This window comes from Colletotrichum fructicola (assembly GCF_000319635.2).
Source record: "Colletotrichum fructicola Nara gc5 chromosome Unknown KSG_Nara_v1_contig06, whole genome shotgun sequence".
NCBI classification, from domain to species: Eukaryota; Fungi; Ascomycota; class Sordariomycetes; order Glomerellales; family Glomerellaceae; genus Colletotrichum; species Colletotrichum fructicola.
In genome coordinates this window covers 4367712-4385290 of record NW_027094056.1, presented here as the reverse complement: position 1 = coordinate 4385290, position 17579 = coordinate 4367712, and the positions used below count along the sequence as shown (strand labels likewise).

The 17579-nt window shown below is 54.5% G+C and overlaps 4 protein-coding genes across 4 annotated transcripts; 3 read left to right on the top strand and 1 right to left on the bottom strand.

The window, feature by feature from the left end:
• Positions 1 to 31: 31 nt before the first annotated feature.
• On the top strand, positions 32 to 4822 carry ANK2-0-1 (Ankyrin-2; the record flags this gene model as incomplete). Its single annotated transcript, XM_032032633.2, has 4 exons — positions 32 to 701; positions 924 to 1936; positions 2098 to 4668; positions 4754 to 4822. The coding sequence occupies 4 exons, from the start codon at positions 32 to 34 to the stop codon at positions 4820 to 4822; spliced, it is 4323 nt and encodes a 1440-aa protein (XP_031887793.2).
• Positions 4823 to 5686: 864 nt separating this feature from the next.
• Positions 5687 to 6978, top strand: LNPK (Endoplasmic reticulum junction formation protein lunapark; the record flags this gene model as incomplete). The annotated part of the gene is made up of 3 exons (XM_032032634.1): positions 5687 to 5710; positions 5796 to 6031; positions 6090 to 6978. 3 exons carry the CDS (start codon positions 5687 to 5689, stop codon positions 6976 to 6978), a joined length of 1149 nt encoding a protein of 382 aa, XP_031887794.1.
• A 605-nt stretch (positions 6979 to 7583) lies between these two features.
• ATG23 (Autophagy-related protein 23) lies at positions 7584 to 11227 on the top strand (the record flags this gene model as incomplete). Its single annotated transcript, XM_032032635.1, has 4 exons — positions 7584 to 7592; positions 7718 to 8180; positions 8228 to 11117; positions 11176 to 11227. 4 exons carry the CDS (start codon positions 7584 to 7586, stop codon positions 11225 to 11227), a joined length of 3414 nt encoding a protein of 1137 aa, XP_031887799.1.
• Positions 11228 to 13894: 2667 nt separating this feature from the next.
• Positions 13895 to 14797, bottom strand: CGGC5_v011492 (uncharacterized protein; the record flags this gene model as incomplete). The annotated part of the gene is made up of 1 exon (XM_032032638.1): positions 13895 to 14797. One exon carries the CDS (start codon positions 14795 to 14797, stop codon positions 13895 to 13897), a length of 903 nt encoding a protein of 300 aa, XP_031887953.1.
• Between the last annotated feature and the right edge of the window lie 2782 nt (positions 14798 to 17579).

Here is a 17579-nt window from a genome sequence, read left to right as displayed (position 1 = left end):
AAAATTCGACTTCTTCATCCGGGAGCATGATATGAGCTCCCGCTACCTGGAATTCCGCAACTGGATAAAGGATCCGTCATCACGCATCATTACAACCAGCGGAGGTAGCGGCATCGGCAAGGGATTGATTGCATGTGCCCTCTTCCGTGAGCTCCAGAAGAGTTCCCTATGCGCAGCATACTTCTCTTTCTCATTCAGCGGCTCTGATTACCGTCGAGCCTCCACCACCCAGCTTTTGGCTTCGGTGCTATTACAACTATTTGACCAGGAGCCGGCAAGATACTCGAGGATTGCTGGCATCCACGAAGCCATGCTGACTTCTCCCCCAACTGCCTGGACACGGGCTGCCTTAATGACTATCTTTCAATCGATTCTTGAAACCAAGGAAGGTCAAAGCCCCCTATACCTTGTCATCGATGGCCTGCACAGGTGTGACGAGTCCTGGACCGTCCTGCTCGAGGCTTTCCTGGCAATCTTCAAAACCGACAGGCATACAAAGATAAAGGTTGCCATATTCTACCAGGAACGAGAGGACCTGCAGGAAGTGCTGGATTCTTTCGGCGATTATCGTCTGCAAGGTCCTGTCCTGGTGAAAGAGCCACCAGTGCTACCCCTGAGTGAAGATTTAACGAACTCACTGACCAGATGCAACCCTGGTCTTCTGTCTCTTACACCCCAAATCCAGGCGGCCCTGGACAGATGTACGAATATCCCCGAGCTGGTGCTGACGCTTCATACCCTGAGGAACAGCATTGCGTCCCCTAATTCACTTGGGTCTATCAGGGCCTTGGCAGAAAATCTTCCGCCATCCCTTCAGGACGAGGTTTCTTTGTGCTTCAATAGTCTTCGCGCGTGGGGAAGAACTGCAGTGGGCTGGCTTTGTTATGCACAACGACCATTGTCACTCGCTGAACTCGTTACAGCCGTGGCCATCACCAGCCGCACCGCAGACTTCACTGCCTCGTTCGACCCCGAGGATATACCTCTGGATGCTGCAGCCGAAATGACATGTGCTTTTGGCGGCTTGACAAGATTTGAAGATGGTGGCATTGTCTTTATCGCAGACACTATCAAGACCCGCCTTCTTAAGTTAGTCGCCGAAAGCCAGCAGCACGATGCTGCCATACCAGAAAATGCTCAGATCACCGCGATTCTGATCGGGTATCTTTCCTGGAAAGAGTTGCGAAACCCAGGTGAGCAGGCCCTGGACGACTTGCCGTTCATCCAACGGCCAGGACCCTCAGACTTAGCGCCTTACGCCATGGGCTTCTGGTCCCATCACTACCGGCTCTGCGCACCAAGCCACCCGGAACTGACCAAGGTGTTACTATCTAAGCTGGAAGACATAGCTTCGCTCTCCAGGACAACGCCATTCTTGTTAGCCTCTCAGCTTAAGTTGGTCGACATTGCAACAAAGCTGAAGGAAAGTTCTGTGATCCAGAAAACGGATTTTGAAAAGGCCATCGGCATGGCCAGTCGGCTGGGCCACGAAGATGTTCTTGGTTATCTCCTTGACGTATGTGTTTTCACCGAAAGAGAATTGTGCGATCTTTCCGAGGCACTTCGTCAAGCCTCCGCTCACGGGCACGACAACGTTGTGAAAAAGGTTCTCGAGCATGCCAGGTCGCACGAACGTCTCAACACCCTTCCCCTCAATGCCCTGCTCTGCCAGGCAGCGCTGTTTGGGTACGAGAGTCAGGCGAAACTCTTTCTTGAATACGGCGCCAACGTAAACGCTGTCATCGACCAAAAAACACCGCTCCAGCACGCTGTTGAAAACGGACACGCATCGGTGGTGCTGTATCTCTTGTGCGAAGGAAAAGCTGATGTCAACCCGCCAGCTGCGACTGAAACTGATGCTCCCATTATCTTGGCTGTAGCTAAGGGTTACCAACTCGTCGTTGAGCATCTTCTTAGATTTAATGCTGAGACTCAAGTACGTACGAAAGACCAGCAGTACGTATTGGAAGAAGCGACGCTGCTCCACGTCGCGGCTCATTTCGGTCATCTGGACATTATGAAACGTCTTCTCCATAAGTTGAAGATGGGGTGTGATGGTGAAAGCTCAAAAGACCTAAGCATCGACGAACAAGATAGCCTCCACCGGACCCTCTTATGGTCGCCTGTGTCCAAGGAAACGAAAGTATCGCGAGACTTCTCCTGGATTACGACGCAAACGCTAACCCGGAGCCGGACATTTACAAACATAGCGCGCTATACTATGTAGTTCGCTCGGGAAGGGTCGGATCCCTGGTCAAGCGAATGTTCCAAAGCATAGAGTCTCTGTCGACGCTCGCCGACATCGGGGAGGTATTCTTGCTCGCCAGTCAGTACGGATTCGCCGAAATTGTCGAAGAATGTCTATCCGCTAGCCCAGCTATCATGGTTGATGATGTCGCGCTGGCCAGCTATAGCGATGCTGATAACCGCACTGCTCTACATCACGCTGCTGAACGCGGTTTAAAAGACATTGTCGTTCTTCTCCTGGATAAGGGAGGTGAGGTGCTGGTGGATGCCAAGGACGAATCTGCAAACACGCCTCTGGCTTTGGCCGCCCTCGCAGGAGAAGATTGCGTTGTAGAGCTCTTGCTCAGCCGCGGCGCTGATCCCTTTCTCAAGATGGATAGCAGCCGTAAGGTGGTCAATCTTGTGGCAGCATCCGATTCACCCTCTACGGAAGGCCATTTGGCGAGCGTGAGACGACTCCTGGAGAAAGGTGTTGACCCCAATGCAAAGGACGACTCGGAACGAGCACCGCTTCACTGGGCTGCGTTGAATGGCAAAATTGACCTGACTAGCCTTCTCTTGACCACACCTGGGATTGATGTGGACGTTAAGGGGAGATGGGGTTGGAACGCCTTTCATTTTGCAGCCGACTCTGGCAAGAGCGGCGAGGTCCAGGTGTCAGAGCTGCTGATCCATGCCGGGGTCGATGCTCTGCTGGCTGATGTGGACGATTGGCTTCCCATTCATGTTGCGGCGCGCGCCAGCTTCGATGTTGACCTTCTGCAACTATTGTGGGAACGCGGCCCAGATTCGCTCAAAGCCAGAACCGATGATGGTAGAATCGCCCTTCATTTTGCCAGAGGGCGCCACAAGGCTTTGGAGTGGCTGCTCAAGCATGGCTCTGAGATTGACGCTGTGGACGACAACGGCGATACGACCCTGATGTTGTCGGCTATTCGAGGGAGTGGGAAGGCAGTCCGTGTACTCCTAGAGCATGGTGCAAATCCAATGCTTGTTCATTCAGAGGGGGAGACTGCCTTGCACGATGCAGCGTATGCTGGAGTGGTAGAGGTGGGTGAGGCCCTTATTCAATTTTTAGGCAAGGAAGTTGTAGAGAAACTGGTAAGCCACAAAAACGAAGACAACTGCTCAGCGTTGCACGTTGCCATCCGGGACCGGGAGTCAGCCTTTGCGGAGATGTTGCTGGACTCCTTCTACGCAAAAAACACAGGTGCCGCCCTGGAAGACCTGAACAGCGCCAGAAAACGCAACGACGAAACTCCGCTCATAACCGCCGTTCGAAACGGCCAGAGAGGTGTTATCAAGAAGCTCATTGCTCTTGGCGCCGCCACAGAAACTCGAGACGACAATGGAGACACGGCCTTGCTCGCGGCCGTTGCCAGTGACGAAGAGGACGCCATTGCCATCACGCGGCTCCTACTCGACCGGACCACCGAGGGCTGTGCCGATCCCAATACCGGGGGCGGGGTTCATCCCACGGCGCTTTACATGGCAGCTTCGCAAGGGAAGGGAAAACTCGTCGAGGAGCTCATCAATCTTGGTGCCAACGTCAATGCAGTTGGAGGGAAATACCACACAGCTCTGACTGTCGCAGTATACGCCGGACACGCTGAGGTTGCCGAGTTTCTTCTCGAGAAAGGCGCCGCCCAAGAGATTCTCGACAATCCGCCGTTCATCTTCACTCCACTGCAGGCTGCAATATATTCTGACCAGATTGAACTGGTTACCAAGCTCCTCGAAGCTGGCCAAGAGGAATCTGTCGACTACCTGGACAGCCAGGGCCGCACTGCCTTGCACATCGCGATGCGGATGGGCTCCACTGACATGGTGTCTGCCTTAATCGAAATAGCCGCCCCCAAGCTTGACCTAAGGGACAAGCAAGGCCGCTCCTTGCTCCACCACGCTGTTCTAAGCCACAACTTAGAGATTGTGGACATCTGTCTTGACTTAGAAAAATCCGGGTACGGGTTTGAACTCAGCGCCCCGGACAATGATGGCTGGACCCCTTTGCACTGGGCCTGTCGCACGGATGATAATGAGGAAGTGATTGCCGCCTTGATCCAGGCGGCAAGGAACGATGATGTGGTTTTGAAAGCCACAAATCACGGCTGGACACCTGAGAATATTTGCGCGTTTCACAGGGACGAAACCACCAAAACCTTCGTTGATGCTCAAATCAAAAGGATTCGCGAAGCCAAGTCGGAGAATGAAGTAGCCGACCAGAATTCAAACCTGGAAAACTCGAAGCCTGGCGACCCTACCGAGCTCGACGAGCACATACAAAAATTAGAGCCCTCAGTCAATGAGTCTGAAGATTTGGAAATGTCCAAGCAGGCGAAGGAGTCAGACAACCCAAAGCCCAAACCGTGGAAGGTAGGCTACCGCCATACAGGTGTCCATTGTGACGGCTGTGAGCTCTATGTAAGTTCTTAGCCTTAAACTCACCCTCACTGGTAACCACCAAATACCACCCTAACATGCTATGCTAACTGCCCCTTGTCCTCAGCCAGTTGTGGGAGTTCGCCGGCGCTGCAAAATCTGCAGCGATTTTGACTACTGCTTCAAGTGCTTCTGAACAGCAGAAAAGACGCACCCAGGCCATGAGTTTGACAAGATCAAAGCTGGAGGGACTGGCCCAGAGCAGGAGCCCGAGCAGATAGAAGATTCAGAGATAGAAGATGCAGAGATGGAAGATGCAGAGATGGGAGATACTGAGACAGAAGATACAGAGACTGAAACTAGCTCTGATAAGACTTAGTAATAGTCTTTAGTGCATTATTAGAGCCCCTTAAGATATTGCTCAGTTCTTGAGCTCTGCGTACCCATGTTTCCAATGGTGTCTGCTCGGTGAACTCACCTGGTTCCTAAAGGTGAAGTCGGTGAGGTCGCCAAAGTGGCACCCCACAGCTGGCAGATCGAGCCAACAGCTCACCGATGCGCTAACACAGCTCTTGGTTAGCGCCCTTCAGAAGCTGGGCCCCACATTCTCCCACCGAACAGAGCAGGTTCAGCTGCTGCGCCTAGGTTGGCAGGTGCGTCATAACAGCTGGCAGGTGCGCCTTGTTCGCCAGGCATTTTTCGTTCCAGAACCACAAGCGAAGGCTACGAAGCTCCCTCCACCTGTCCCGTTCAGGCCGTGACCTGCGCCTGCCGTCACCACCACCACCGCCGCCAGCAGCACCACCACCATCTCTACCAACCCCCGGCTTCCCTTCAGCCTCCCGCTCCTTTTACAACATCGCTGCTGCTGCCACGGGCCTCCTCCCACGGCTCTGCTCGTCTGATCTTTACACCTGCGCATTGCATCGCATCAATCTCCTTGACATTTCCCTCCTTCTTATTTGTTTCTTTTCGTTTCAATTTCTGGTTGTTGCTGGCTTAACAGCTGGGGAAATGCCTCTTTGACATCGGCACGTGGTCGCATCTCTTCTTCTTCACCATGGTGTCCTTTTGGCCTTGGAGGGTACGTCCACACCTCCCCCAAAGCATGCGCTGGCCTGCATCGCGACCAGCGGCTTTTGCGACAGACAGACTGACCTCGACTCCAGGGCGAAGACTCCTCCCCCGCCTCCTTCGAAAAGACCCTTTCCGCCCTCTCGGCGAAGATCACCGATACCCAGGGCCGACTTGACGGCGCGCGCAACACCTCTCGCCGTATCAGAGTCCTCTGGTCTCTATACCTCGCCTTCGCATACCTCGTCTACTCGATTGTCATCTTCCTCGTGGTGGGATGGAACGGCATGGGCATGTGGGAGTGGGTTGGCGTTTGTGGAGGTCCGGTCGTGTATGTCCCCCCGCGGACTCCGTTTGCGCATCGCGGAAAGCTGACTACGAGTGAACAGAATCTACCTCACCCGAACCACCGTCACGGCCTTCTTCAATTACCGAATCGATACCCTGTCCAACCGCCTCAAGGAACAGCAAGCCGATCGAGCCAAGACGATCCAGAAGCTCAAAGACGCCACAAAGTACGACACCACCCTCGAACTCCTCGAGAAATATGGCGGCGGCGAGAACAAGAAGCAGAAGCAGAAGCAAGGCGGAGACGGCGAGGAGAAGAAGCAGCGGCAGCAAGCTCCTAGGCAGAATGAAGGCGGTCGTACCAACATGCCTCCTCCGCCGACTGCCAACATCCAGCGTCCCAGCGCTGGCTCGCCTCCTCCGAGTATGCCTCAGGGTTTCCAGCAGCAACGCCTCTCTCCATCTCCGCAACCCAATGGACCCGAGCCCAGCGAAGAATTCGCCCCCAATGCCTACAGCGGCGGCCACGTTCCGCCCCCGCCGCCTCAGTCGCAACAGTTCGTCCAGGTTGATGGCGTCAATTCGTCCCACTGGTACGATCGCATCATGGATCTTCTCCTCGGAGAGGACGAGACGGCGTCCAAGAACAGGATCGTACTCATCTGCGCGCATTGCCGCTTGGTCAACGGCCAGGCGCCCCCCGGCACGAAGTCACTCTCCGAGCTTGGAACCTGGAGATGCATGGGCTGCGGTGCGAAGAACGGCGAAATGGACGAGGGCAAGCGGATTATGAGGGAGGTTCTCGGCTCGCGGGCCCCGGCAAGTGACGTATCGGTCGGCGAGGAGTTCAAATCATCTGATGACGAAGTGTCGAGCGTGGAGATTAAGGAGGAAGACGCTGATGACGATGTTCATGGAGCTGGCGCAAAGACCACGGGTAGACAGGGAGCATCGGGGTCCAAGAAGCGCAAGGGCAAGGGTGGAAAGTAAGTGGATGCGGGATATTTTATGGCGAATACGCCGTTAGCTAGCTACAGCAACATTTCATACATAATTGCAGAGTCACGAAGACACATACTTCAACAGCCATTGCGTCAACTGGTATCCGGGCTGCTGCTGTGGTCGCATCTTGATTTCTATTTTGGTCGCTGTGCAGACGCATCTGCTGGCAGCTGGAGAATTGCTGCACGAAATGTGGCTAGTGCCGAGGCTGAACGCTAACGCGGCCTCTTGTGAGAGGTCCCCACCGTCCGTGCTGACCCTGCCTCAAACTTTGGGGGAGCACCTGGAACAGCGCAGCTGGCTGAGGACACCTGTGAAATGAAATGTATGTAGGGACCTCTGCTGTCCCTTGAATACCCTTCGCAAGCCACGGCACGCCGACAACTTGGCCCAGAACATTATCACCAGACGATTACCTCCTGCTCGCCCTTGGCTATTGCGCTACGAGATCCCTCTACTTGCCACCACCACCGATAATGCAGCTCCCTTCCATCGTCGACAGACCATAGCTCCCTCTTTCGAACGACCCTCCCGTCAGAATAAACGAATCCATGGTCACAGGGTAATCCCATCCATCCCTTTGATCGGCAAACATGTTCCAGGTGCGTCTCCAGCGGAAACTTTTTTTTTTTTTTTTTTGATTTCGATCTACTTGTCCAAATCACGTCCCGGTTGTCCTTTTACTGTGCCCTCGCGACTGCAGACAGCTAACATGATGGGACTGCAGAGGATCAAGGGCGCCATCGATCGGACAATCGCGGAGGAACAGGCCCGCCAGGAACAGGCACGCAAAGCACTCGGCCCGGACTCTGGGACGCCGCGCAGGTCGGACTCGACGTCGCGAGGCAACCAGTCTCCCGCGCGACGGACCCGGCCCAAGAAGAACGTCAGCCAGGACAACACCAAGGACGGCGACAGCCCGTCCAACCCCGATCCGGCCGTCTTCGAGGCGGCATTCGTGCTGGACGACAGCGAAGAGCCCAGCAGGGCAGGAACACCGAAGCCTCCGACAATGGAGGACAAGACCGACGAGAAGAAGGAGAAGGTCGAGGAGGCAGGACAGAATGGAGACGAGAAGAAGGAGGGCGACGCTGGCGCGGCCACTGCGGCGCCCGCTGCTGCGCCGGAGCTGTCTCCAGAGGTGCGGACGAAGCTGCGCAAGCTCGAAAAGCTCGAGAAGACATATCCTGGTGGGTGCGATGTTTCATGCTGCAAGGTCAGCGCTGACGCTCCCCAGAACTCCTCCGGTCGTACCGGATCGCCCACGGCCGCGCAACTTCCATCGAACCGTTCGAGCGGGTGCTTAAGGAGCACACCAGTGTCGGCTCGATTAGAGAACCCGATGCGCTCGTCGAGTATCTCGACTCCTTGAAGCAGAAGGAGCAGATGATCATGGACGAGTACAAGCGCGTTTCAGTCGAGAAGGACGAGTTCAAGAAGAAGTTCGAGGCAGCCGAGAAGGAGGTCGAGACGCTGAAGAAGGAGGTCGAGGAGCTCAAGGCTGCTAAGCCTGAGCCCGTGGCGGACAAGGCCGAAACCAAGGAACAGGTCGACGCTGCGACGGACACCAAGGACGATGGCTCTGTGAAATCCCCCGACCCGAACGCCGCCAAGTCGCCCCTGCAGCAGGCGTTGGGCATCTTCTCGCCGAAGCAGAAGCCGCAGGAACCAGAGGCGGGCAAGGACAAGCCCGACGACGCTGGCGACTTTTTCTCATATGACGAGGAAGCTCCCAAGTACGAGGCCGACGTAGCTGCCAAGGAGGAGGAAATCGAGAAGCTCAAGACCGAAGTCACCTCTTTAAAGACTGAGCTCGCGTCTGCCAAGAAGTCCAGCGATGATCTTACCGAGAGCCTCGAGAAGATCACCAAGGAGGCCAGCGAGCTGCGCGATGAGGCTGCCGTCAAGAACTCCCTCCAGACCCAACTCGACGCCCGGAACACTGAGATCAAGACGCTAACCGAACGCCTGGAGACCTCGCAGAAGCAGCTTAAGGATGTCGAGAGCAAGCTCAAGGGAGAGCTCGAGACTGCCACCAAGGACGCCAAGGCCGCTCAATCGAAGTTGTCCGAGGCAAACTCGCGGGCTGACAAGGGCGAGGCGCGAGTCAAGGAGGTCCTGGCTTCCAAGGCTGTAGTGGAGAAGAAGATTGCAACTCTGAATACCCAGATTGAAACCGTCAAGAAAGAGAAGGCCGAAAATGAGAAGAAGATCGACGAGCTTACCAAGAAGCTGGAGAAGCAGAGTGAGCCTGTGCCTGCTACACCAACAACCCCTGCGCCAACCGAGACCCCTGCCGCTGGTGCGGGTGGTGCTTCGAAGAACAACAAGAAGAACAAAAAGAAGAAGAAGGGCGGCGCTGCTGCTGCTCCAGCACCTGCGGCAGGCACCGTCGAACAGCCTTCGCCTGCAGAAGACTCAAAGGAGTCTGACACAGAGGCTTTGGAGGCTGAGATCACCCGCTTGAAGGAGGAGGTCTCCACAAAGGATTCCCAGATTGAGCGGTTGACGAAGCAGCGCAAGACGGAGGAGGATCTTCGCGAGGAGATTGACACCCTGCGAGACGAGCTGACCGACATTGGCCAGGAACATGTGGTGGCTAGGGAGAAGATCAAGAACCTCGAGATCGAGAAGAAGGAGCTGCAGACCAGGATTGAGGAGCTAGAGAAGGAGCTGGGATCGTCCGCGAACGATGCCAAGGCCACCGAGAAGCTGCAGAGCGAGTTTGACAACCTCCAGCGCGAATACGACGACCTCAAGACCAAGTCCTCAACTCTGCAATCCGACCTGGGCGCCGCCCAGCAGCTGGCTCAAAGCCGCTTCAAGGACCTCACCGAGCTGCGTGAAGTCCTCCAGAAGGCTCAGCCTGAGATGAAGAGCCTGCGTCAAGACTCTGCGGCTCTCAAGACCGCCAAGGACGAGCTCTCGGCCAAGAACACTGAGCTCCGCAACCTTGAGAAGAAGGAGAAGGACCTCAAGGCTGACGTCGCCCGCACGCAGCGCCTTGCCGCAGACCGTGAGACGGAGATCAAGTCCCTCCGCGAGAAGCTCACCAACGAGACCAACAACCGCCTCCGCCTTGAGGACGCCCAGAGGGTATCGGGCCGCGACCTCCGCCGCTCCGAGGCCGAGAAGGTCGAGCTCAGCGCCAAGCAGGAGAAGGCGGCGCAGGAGCTGCAAAAGGTGCAGGAAGAAGCTAATAAGCTCCGCCCACGGGTCAAGGAGCTTGAAGACGAGATGGAGAAGTTGCAGAAGGAGAAGAAGAGTCTGCAAGACGAGGCAGACCTCAAGACGCAGCAGTACACCAACGCGCAGGGCCTGCTCGGCAGCATGCGTGACCAGACGGCGGAGCTCACGATCCAGCTGAAGGAGGCCCGATCACAGTCCGAGTCGCTCGAGGAGGAACTCGCGGAGATCCAGAAGCACCTTACCGAACGGACCCGCGAGGCGGAGCGCATGCGCGGTTTGCTCGCCGACGTGGACGAGCGCGCCGACAGCAAGGTGCGCGAGATGCGCGCACGTATGGAGGCTGCGATCGAGGAGCGCGACCGTATCGAGGACGAGTCGAGCACGCTCGCCAGACGCAAGACGCGCGAGACGGAGGAGCTCAAGCAGAAGATCCGCGACCTGGAGCGCGACATCAAGACACTCTCCGGCGAGAAGGATGAGCTGGAGCGCAAGGAGCGCGAGTGGCGCAAGCGGCGCGAGGAGCTCGAGGCTGTGGAGGAGAAGGCCGAGGCCGAGGTCAACGAGATGCGCGCGGCGGTATCGGATATCCAGTCCACGCTCGACGCGTCGGAGCAGCAGGTCCGCGACGCCGAGAAGCAGAAGTCGGATCTCAGGCGGCTGCTGGAGGAGTCGAAGCAGCGGTTCGACAAGGTGAACAAGGAGCTCAAGACGGTGCAGGCGAAGCTGGGCGCGAGCGTCACGTCGGGGCGAAGCTCGGTCGAGTCGAGTCGGTCTGGAGGCCTCAACGGAACCGGATCGCCTGCGCCTGGGGGTGCGTCGGCGTCGACGGCGGATAGCTTGTATCTGAAGACGATCCTGCTGCAGTTCTTGGAGCAGAAGGATAATAAGCTGAGGGAGCAGTTGGTTCCTGTTCTCGGGCGGATCTTGAAGTTTGACAAGTAAGTTTCATCGCTCTGATTTGAGTATGCGGATGAGGAGTGCTAACGATAAGTGCAGGACGGACGAGCAGAAGTGGAAGGCTGCGATTCAGCACATCACTGTGAGGTGATGAGTAGTGCGTGTGTGATAGTTGTATGAATAAATACCCCCCACGACGAGTTGGGTTTTTCTTGCGCCTTTCTCTGTTAGTCGTTGGTGATCTGCTTCCTCAGATGGAACTTTCAGGGTGTGCTGCTTCATTTTGGGCAAGGAGGTGCGTTGGGTCAAGCATGAACAGTGACGAGGTTGAGGACCGTCGGACGTAGTCCTGCTCCACGCCTACGCCGAATATTGCGTCCACGCTCAAATCACTTTGATACCGCCTCACTATCGTCCTCTTCCGTTTCCATCTCGGACGGCACAGCGTCCCTCTCGTTGGGGAAGGGTTGTCCCTTAGCTTCACGTCCCCAACGCAGCATTAGAAGAGTGATTCTGTGTAAACACAAAGCTTAGCTGAAAATGTCTGGCTCATAGTCATCTTACTACCAGGCCCATCTCTTTACTAATATGCTCTATTGATGGGCTGGTGTTAGGTCTTAACTATCCTAGTCTCACTGATCTTTCGCTTTCTTCGTCCTTGTCTTCGTCATCCGTCATCCTTTTATTATCTTCATCATTTCCATTATCCCTATTATCCTCTTTCCACTGGCCCGGAGCCGCAAAAAGTTCAGTTCAAGCGGCAGAAACTTCAGACAGTCCAGCTGTAGTAAGCAGCAAAAGTGGAACCACGGTCACAGAGACGCGATCGCGAAGTACATTACAGCACACCCCCCAGAGCGTACTAGAGTACGGATTACCTGCGCAGGCCGCTTACAGTCGTTTTTGCTGACATGGACCCAGAAGGGACTCTTATTTTTTTTTTGGAAAAACAGAGGACTCAGACGGGCGATTAACCCACGAATCATGTGCATATGATGTCCGACACGATCGCGCCCACACATACCGTTACGGCACAGAGGTAACAGTGGAACCAAGGCTGAGGTAGTGCAATCGTGGGTTATGTTGCAGCAGGTGGCATATCGGCGGGGGCTGGTAGGATTTTGATCTCGTTCTGATGCGTTTTCTGATGCATCTTTGCGACATATTGTTTGGCCGCATTTCTCGCTGTATTTGGGATATATTATGCGCTGCGGTGTCGCGAGAGGGTAAGATGCTTCTTCACCCTCGCGTGTCCGTCTAGTCCCAGCTTTGCGCAACCAACAATATGCAATTACGGGATCTTGGGCTACGGTCTTGGTCGCAATAAGCGCAGAGGATGCGCTTCTGGCACCCCGCTAGTTACTCTCGCAAGACCACGGGAAACCGGAGTCGATGATGAGTCCCAGGCTAACGACCGAGGTGGCGACGTTCTTGGTCTTCGTCGTCCTCGCTCTCCTTGGCGGCAGCTAGTCTCAGACTTCTTTGACTCGAAGAGGCCCGAGTCAGATGCTTGATGGTATAGCTGTGCCGGCGGTTTAGAGGGGCGCCATGGATAGTGCCCTTGGCTCCCCGGGTGCTGGAATTCTTGACCGCGATGCTTTCAGTCATGGTATGTGGCATATTCCGAGTCTTTACACGCAAAATTCGGGGTTTAAAATGAAAATATAGGTGTAAACCCCAAACCAGGCAGCCGCCTCACCCGATTGCCTATCGGCAACGGTGGCTCACATACACCTAAGAGAATGAGTCTGACACAATGCTGCTACTTGCAAGTGCCTGCAAAGTCCATGCTTCCTTCTTCACTTTCTGTCTGACTTGAGGTTGGCCCGGGGCTGTGAATGCTGTGGTTGACTTGGAGCAATTGGGCACGTAGGGTGAAGTCTTCGACTTGTTGAGTGGCTTAGTCTCGTCGGTCTTGCCCTCGTCGTTCTTGCCATCATTGAGATCAACGCCTCCTTTCCCATGAGAACATGTCCCCCTCCCTGTTATGTACCGACTTGCGTTAATAAGACGCTGGGGCCCGGCATCGACGTGTTTGTTACATGTAATCGAATCGATTAGGATTCATTGATGATGTCCTCGTTGCCGTACGGCATTACTTCTGTCCTTTTTTCTGTCCTTTCTGGCTCCGAATCGGCGGACATAAAGAAAGGCACTTGGGCCCAACCGTCCTTCTGTACCTTTTCCCGCGGGGTTAGGGGGGAGTTGATGATGTCTTTCGTGTTTGATCTATCTCTTGTGTCGCGATGCCATTTGTAAAGGATACAAAAATCCAAAATTTAGATCGGGTAAATTCAAATCTGACATGATGAGAACGCCCTCTCGAGGTCCTCTGCCCCTTAAATACTCGGTCATCATCCTCTCCATTTTCTCCCGCTCTCGCATCACTGCTTTTTGGTTAATGCAGATGCATGCCTGCAAAGGCTCTTCTACGGGTACCGGACAAACCCTTCTCCTCGTCAGAGTCAAGTAGCTCTTTGAAGTAAGCTTCCGAAACCAACGCGTCGAGCTCGCTCTTGATTTCTACTTCCAAATCAGGCCTATTGAGTCGCTGCTCTGCCTTGGCCGTCGTCAGCCCAGGCTGCGCCCTGATCAACTGCTCTTCCGCGGCAAGCTTCTTCTTCACCAGCTCTCTGGCAGTCAGCAAACCTGACTATCTAGCGCTAATTAAGTAACACATCTTTCTGGCATGATCTGGGACTTGGACTGGGTTGGCTTCGCGGGCGTGGTTGAATGCTTTCTCGACCAAGGCGGCTTCGCTCCGTGTGACGATGACTTCGAGCTCGGCGTTCGTAATTGGGATGCGAGGGATCTCCTGCTAGGACAGATCCTCGATTGAATCCTCACTCGCGAACGGCAATTCTTGCGCCGCACTCTTTCTCCTCTCTGTCTCCAAAGTGGCGTACAGAGAGAGATGCCAGGGCGCGACGCCTTCTTCCATCGGTCCAAATTCCTTCACAAGCCACGCGTAAAATTGTGACTCGTCGTGCCACCACTCAAACGGCCACCAGCCACAAAAGTCGACGAGTTCGCGAAGAGTGAAGTGGTCGGCTGGATGGACGGGGTACGGAAGCTGTTCATTGTCGCTCCGGCGCTGAATCTTTGCCATGCGGGTCATACACCACACTTGGCAGAACTTGTAATTCAGCTTGACCACTCTTGGGGCTCGTAGCTTCTTTCCGTGAGACAGATAGGTAATCATGAAATCACCAAGCTCGTATTCTCCTTGGTTAATCCCGAAGCTGTAGCCCTCCACCAACCCGCCGAGGATGTCGGCGAGGACTTTCAGGCGACTATTCTCACCCATGTCAAGGTAGCCATGTGTCTCGTTCTCGTCGTCAGCATCGTATAAGGGCTGTGGCTCGGCCATAGGATAGACGCGCATAGAGTCCTCATCTTCGCGTGTGCAGAGGTCTTCCATGGAAACTCCATCGATGTACTCCATAGCCACAGCACCGGCGTATCGCCATTCATCCTCGGAGCTTAGAGCGATTGCCCAGGTACCATAATACTCAGGTGTGAGATTGTGCCCGCCAGTGAGTCGGAGCTTCCCGGGGAGCTCATTCCCATTCTCATCCCTCCCAGCTCTGTGCATATAGCGCAAAGCAGATGCCTCTCGGCTCAGATGTTGGTCGGCTAGCTGGTAATGGGTGTAAGATCCGGGGAAAGTAACTTTGTGCGGGTAGTATTCGTGGTCGAAGATCTTAATGACAATCTTCATTCCGGTGGCGAGAGGGGCATGATATGGCGTAGGCTGGGATGGGGCTTGTATAACCCCGCACAGAACAACTTGAGGTCCTTTCTCAAACCCCCCTGAAAGTGTCTCGAGGACGGAAAGATGTAGTCGTTCGTTTGCGGGGGCCGTTCTTGAAGGATCAAAGCCGCTGGGATATGTCCGGACCGAATAAGGGATTGGAGTTTCGATACGTGGTTGACTTTTCCAGGTGGTTGACTTTTCCAGGGCCATGGGAAGTGGCTGAGCCCATACGGAGGTGTGATCTTTATGTGAAGGGATAGCGCCAACTCCTTGCCCACCGCGTACGACGGTACCTCAAACTGGGTGTCCTGAAGAGAAGACATGATGATTTGCAGCAAGGCGCGGAGAGGAAGGCTGGGGTTGACGGGACGAAGAGTGGCAGAAGATGTGCGCAGGGAAAGATTCCGATCTTTGTGCAAAAGGATGAGAATCTTTGAGAAGAGAACAATGCATGTGGCTAGGTGGACGAACCGCATTGTGGAGTGAAATATGGTTTTCAAGAGGGGGGGGGGGGGGGGGGGGGGGGGGGGGCAAGCGACGTAAAGATTGCTACGGCGGTAGGGAGAGAGGCAGCTTTTACCAGCACTTGCTCTTCAGAGTTTTCTTCTTTTTCTTCGGCGCGTGTTTATGAGAGAATATGGTAGAAAGATGGAGATTGTATTAAGAAAGGCGCCGTGCACATGCTGCTGGGGAAAACCCAAGGTGGTCAAGACAAAGAGGTTTCGGGTTCAGGAAGTACTTCAGTCATCAAAAAGACGCCCGGCTTCAATGTAGACTTGCGCAGCGATGTGACTCGACTTGTTCAGCTACCTAGCAAAGAACAGAATTGCAGCACTTTTCCTTTTTGAAGTCCGTTTTGAGCTATATTTTGCAGAAAATAAGGCGATATTCAATTCGATCAGAGCTCCTCTGCGCCCTCTGTTTTCCTTTTTCAACTTCGGTGACAAAGCATCATTTGGACAAGTCTGAGAAGCGAATTGCAATCCTTTGGTTGTTAGCACTCTTTTTTGGCCTACCTGATGGCATCACTGTTATGCTGACAAGTAAACATCCGATTAGAAGGGTTGAAAACGAGTTTCTGATTCCGTCGTCTCCGTAAACGAAGACGCTCTCGGACAAGGCAGGAACCTCGTCGGACTGGTTGCCATTCCCTTACTCAGCCCTCTCGCGGACTCGTTCCATGCAGTCTCGGTGTTCGTTTTCGCCACTGGCCGCTTCTTGGCTCTCAGACGCCGCGTTCTCCTCCTCCAACCACCGCCTTGCTTTGAACACACTCTTCTGGTATTTCACGATATCATCTGCTGATTTGTTCGTTCTGTTTGCCCTGGGACCAGATGAGCCTGGAACAGGCGGCGCGGACGGAGGAGGTCATCGTGATGGATTACGTCAACAAGCAGAGCTTCTAGCTGTAGTTGATGTTGTTGGTCATCAAGATAGTATCCCAATGCTTCCTTTCTGAGTGCGGGCCCGACTTTCTCCTGCATACGCCGGGAATAGAGTCTAATCTCCAAGTCGGAGAGATATCGTTTTGGTCCTCATATTTGTTTTCAATCCGTACTCGTAATACACTCGACCTTGATTCTGGTCTGGACCGAGGTAGCCGTTATCTGCGGCGGCTATCGTTGCGGATCTTTGGGTCTATGTTGATGTGTATGAAATTGTCTAGCTGGACTTCGAATATTGGGAAAACTAGCTTATGCATCTCGAATGCGATTTGGAGCCCGATTTCGACAACCAGAGCCCGGGGCAGGTTGTTGCCGTTTCCGTTCAGGTAGAGAAGTTACATCAACAGCTTGTCAACGGCTCCGATGCTTCGTGCTTCCAACTCAGACCTTCGGAGCCAAGCCTCCACTTTGGAGGCTGTCATCAAGAGCTGCCATCTGATGAACTTTATATCGGCGTCGAGGACTGGCCACATATTCTCGTGGCAAACCATGCCAATCACGGATCCTCGAACGAGTATGAGGTAGCTCCCGGGAATGGGGTAAAGTGTTTCAATACCTCCCCTCTGAGGGTAACGTCGACCTACGAGATCCTTCGGAGAAGTCGAAATAGCGTTCCCCGTCTCCTCGAGAAGTCCGCTTTGACGTCGGGCCCGAGGCAAAGGATGTAATTCGACGACGATCCGGTCTCCTCCGCCGCAAGGCGAGCGTCACGCCCCGCCCTATAGATTTGCTTCCGATTTATGTGAAGCATCTCGCGTATTTCTAATCGACGTGTCTAATTTTCGTGTGAAATCTGGAAAGCTGGCCTTCTTGGCCGTCTAGAATAAAGTGTTAAGGTCGAATTACCTGACCAGAGTGTCGACATTGTCGTGCGCCAGCTCTTCTGCCAACTCGCTGTCTCAGTCTCGAGGTCCGACCTTCTAGAACAGCCCCTGGACTGAGTCCTCATTGGCGAACGGCAACGACTGAGAGGCATCCATTCTCTCCTTCACTTCCAAGTCGGCATACAAAGAAAAACGCCGGAATTGGTGGCCGTCGTACTCAATCTTTGGCCCAAACGCTTCCAGGAGCCACGCCTCAAATTTGGCTTCGTCACGCCACCATTGTAAGGAAACCAACCTGCGAAATCGCAGAGATCTCGCATAGTGAAATAGTCGGCAGGGTGGACAGGACGAGGTAGTCGCTGGTTGTCGCTTTTGTGCTGTCTCGGGGGACTTTTCCCTTTGTATGTGGCCTGCCACACTCGGCAATGGCTATGGTTGACTTTAACAACGTGGGGCCGCCACGCTTTCTTTCCTTTC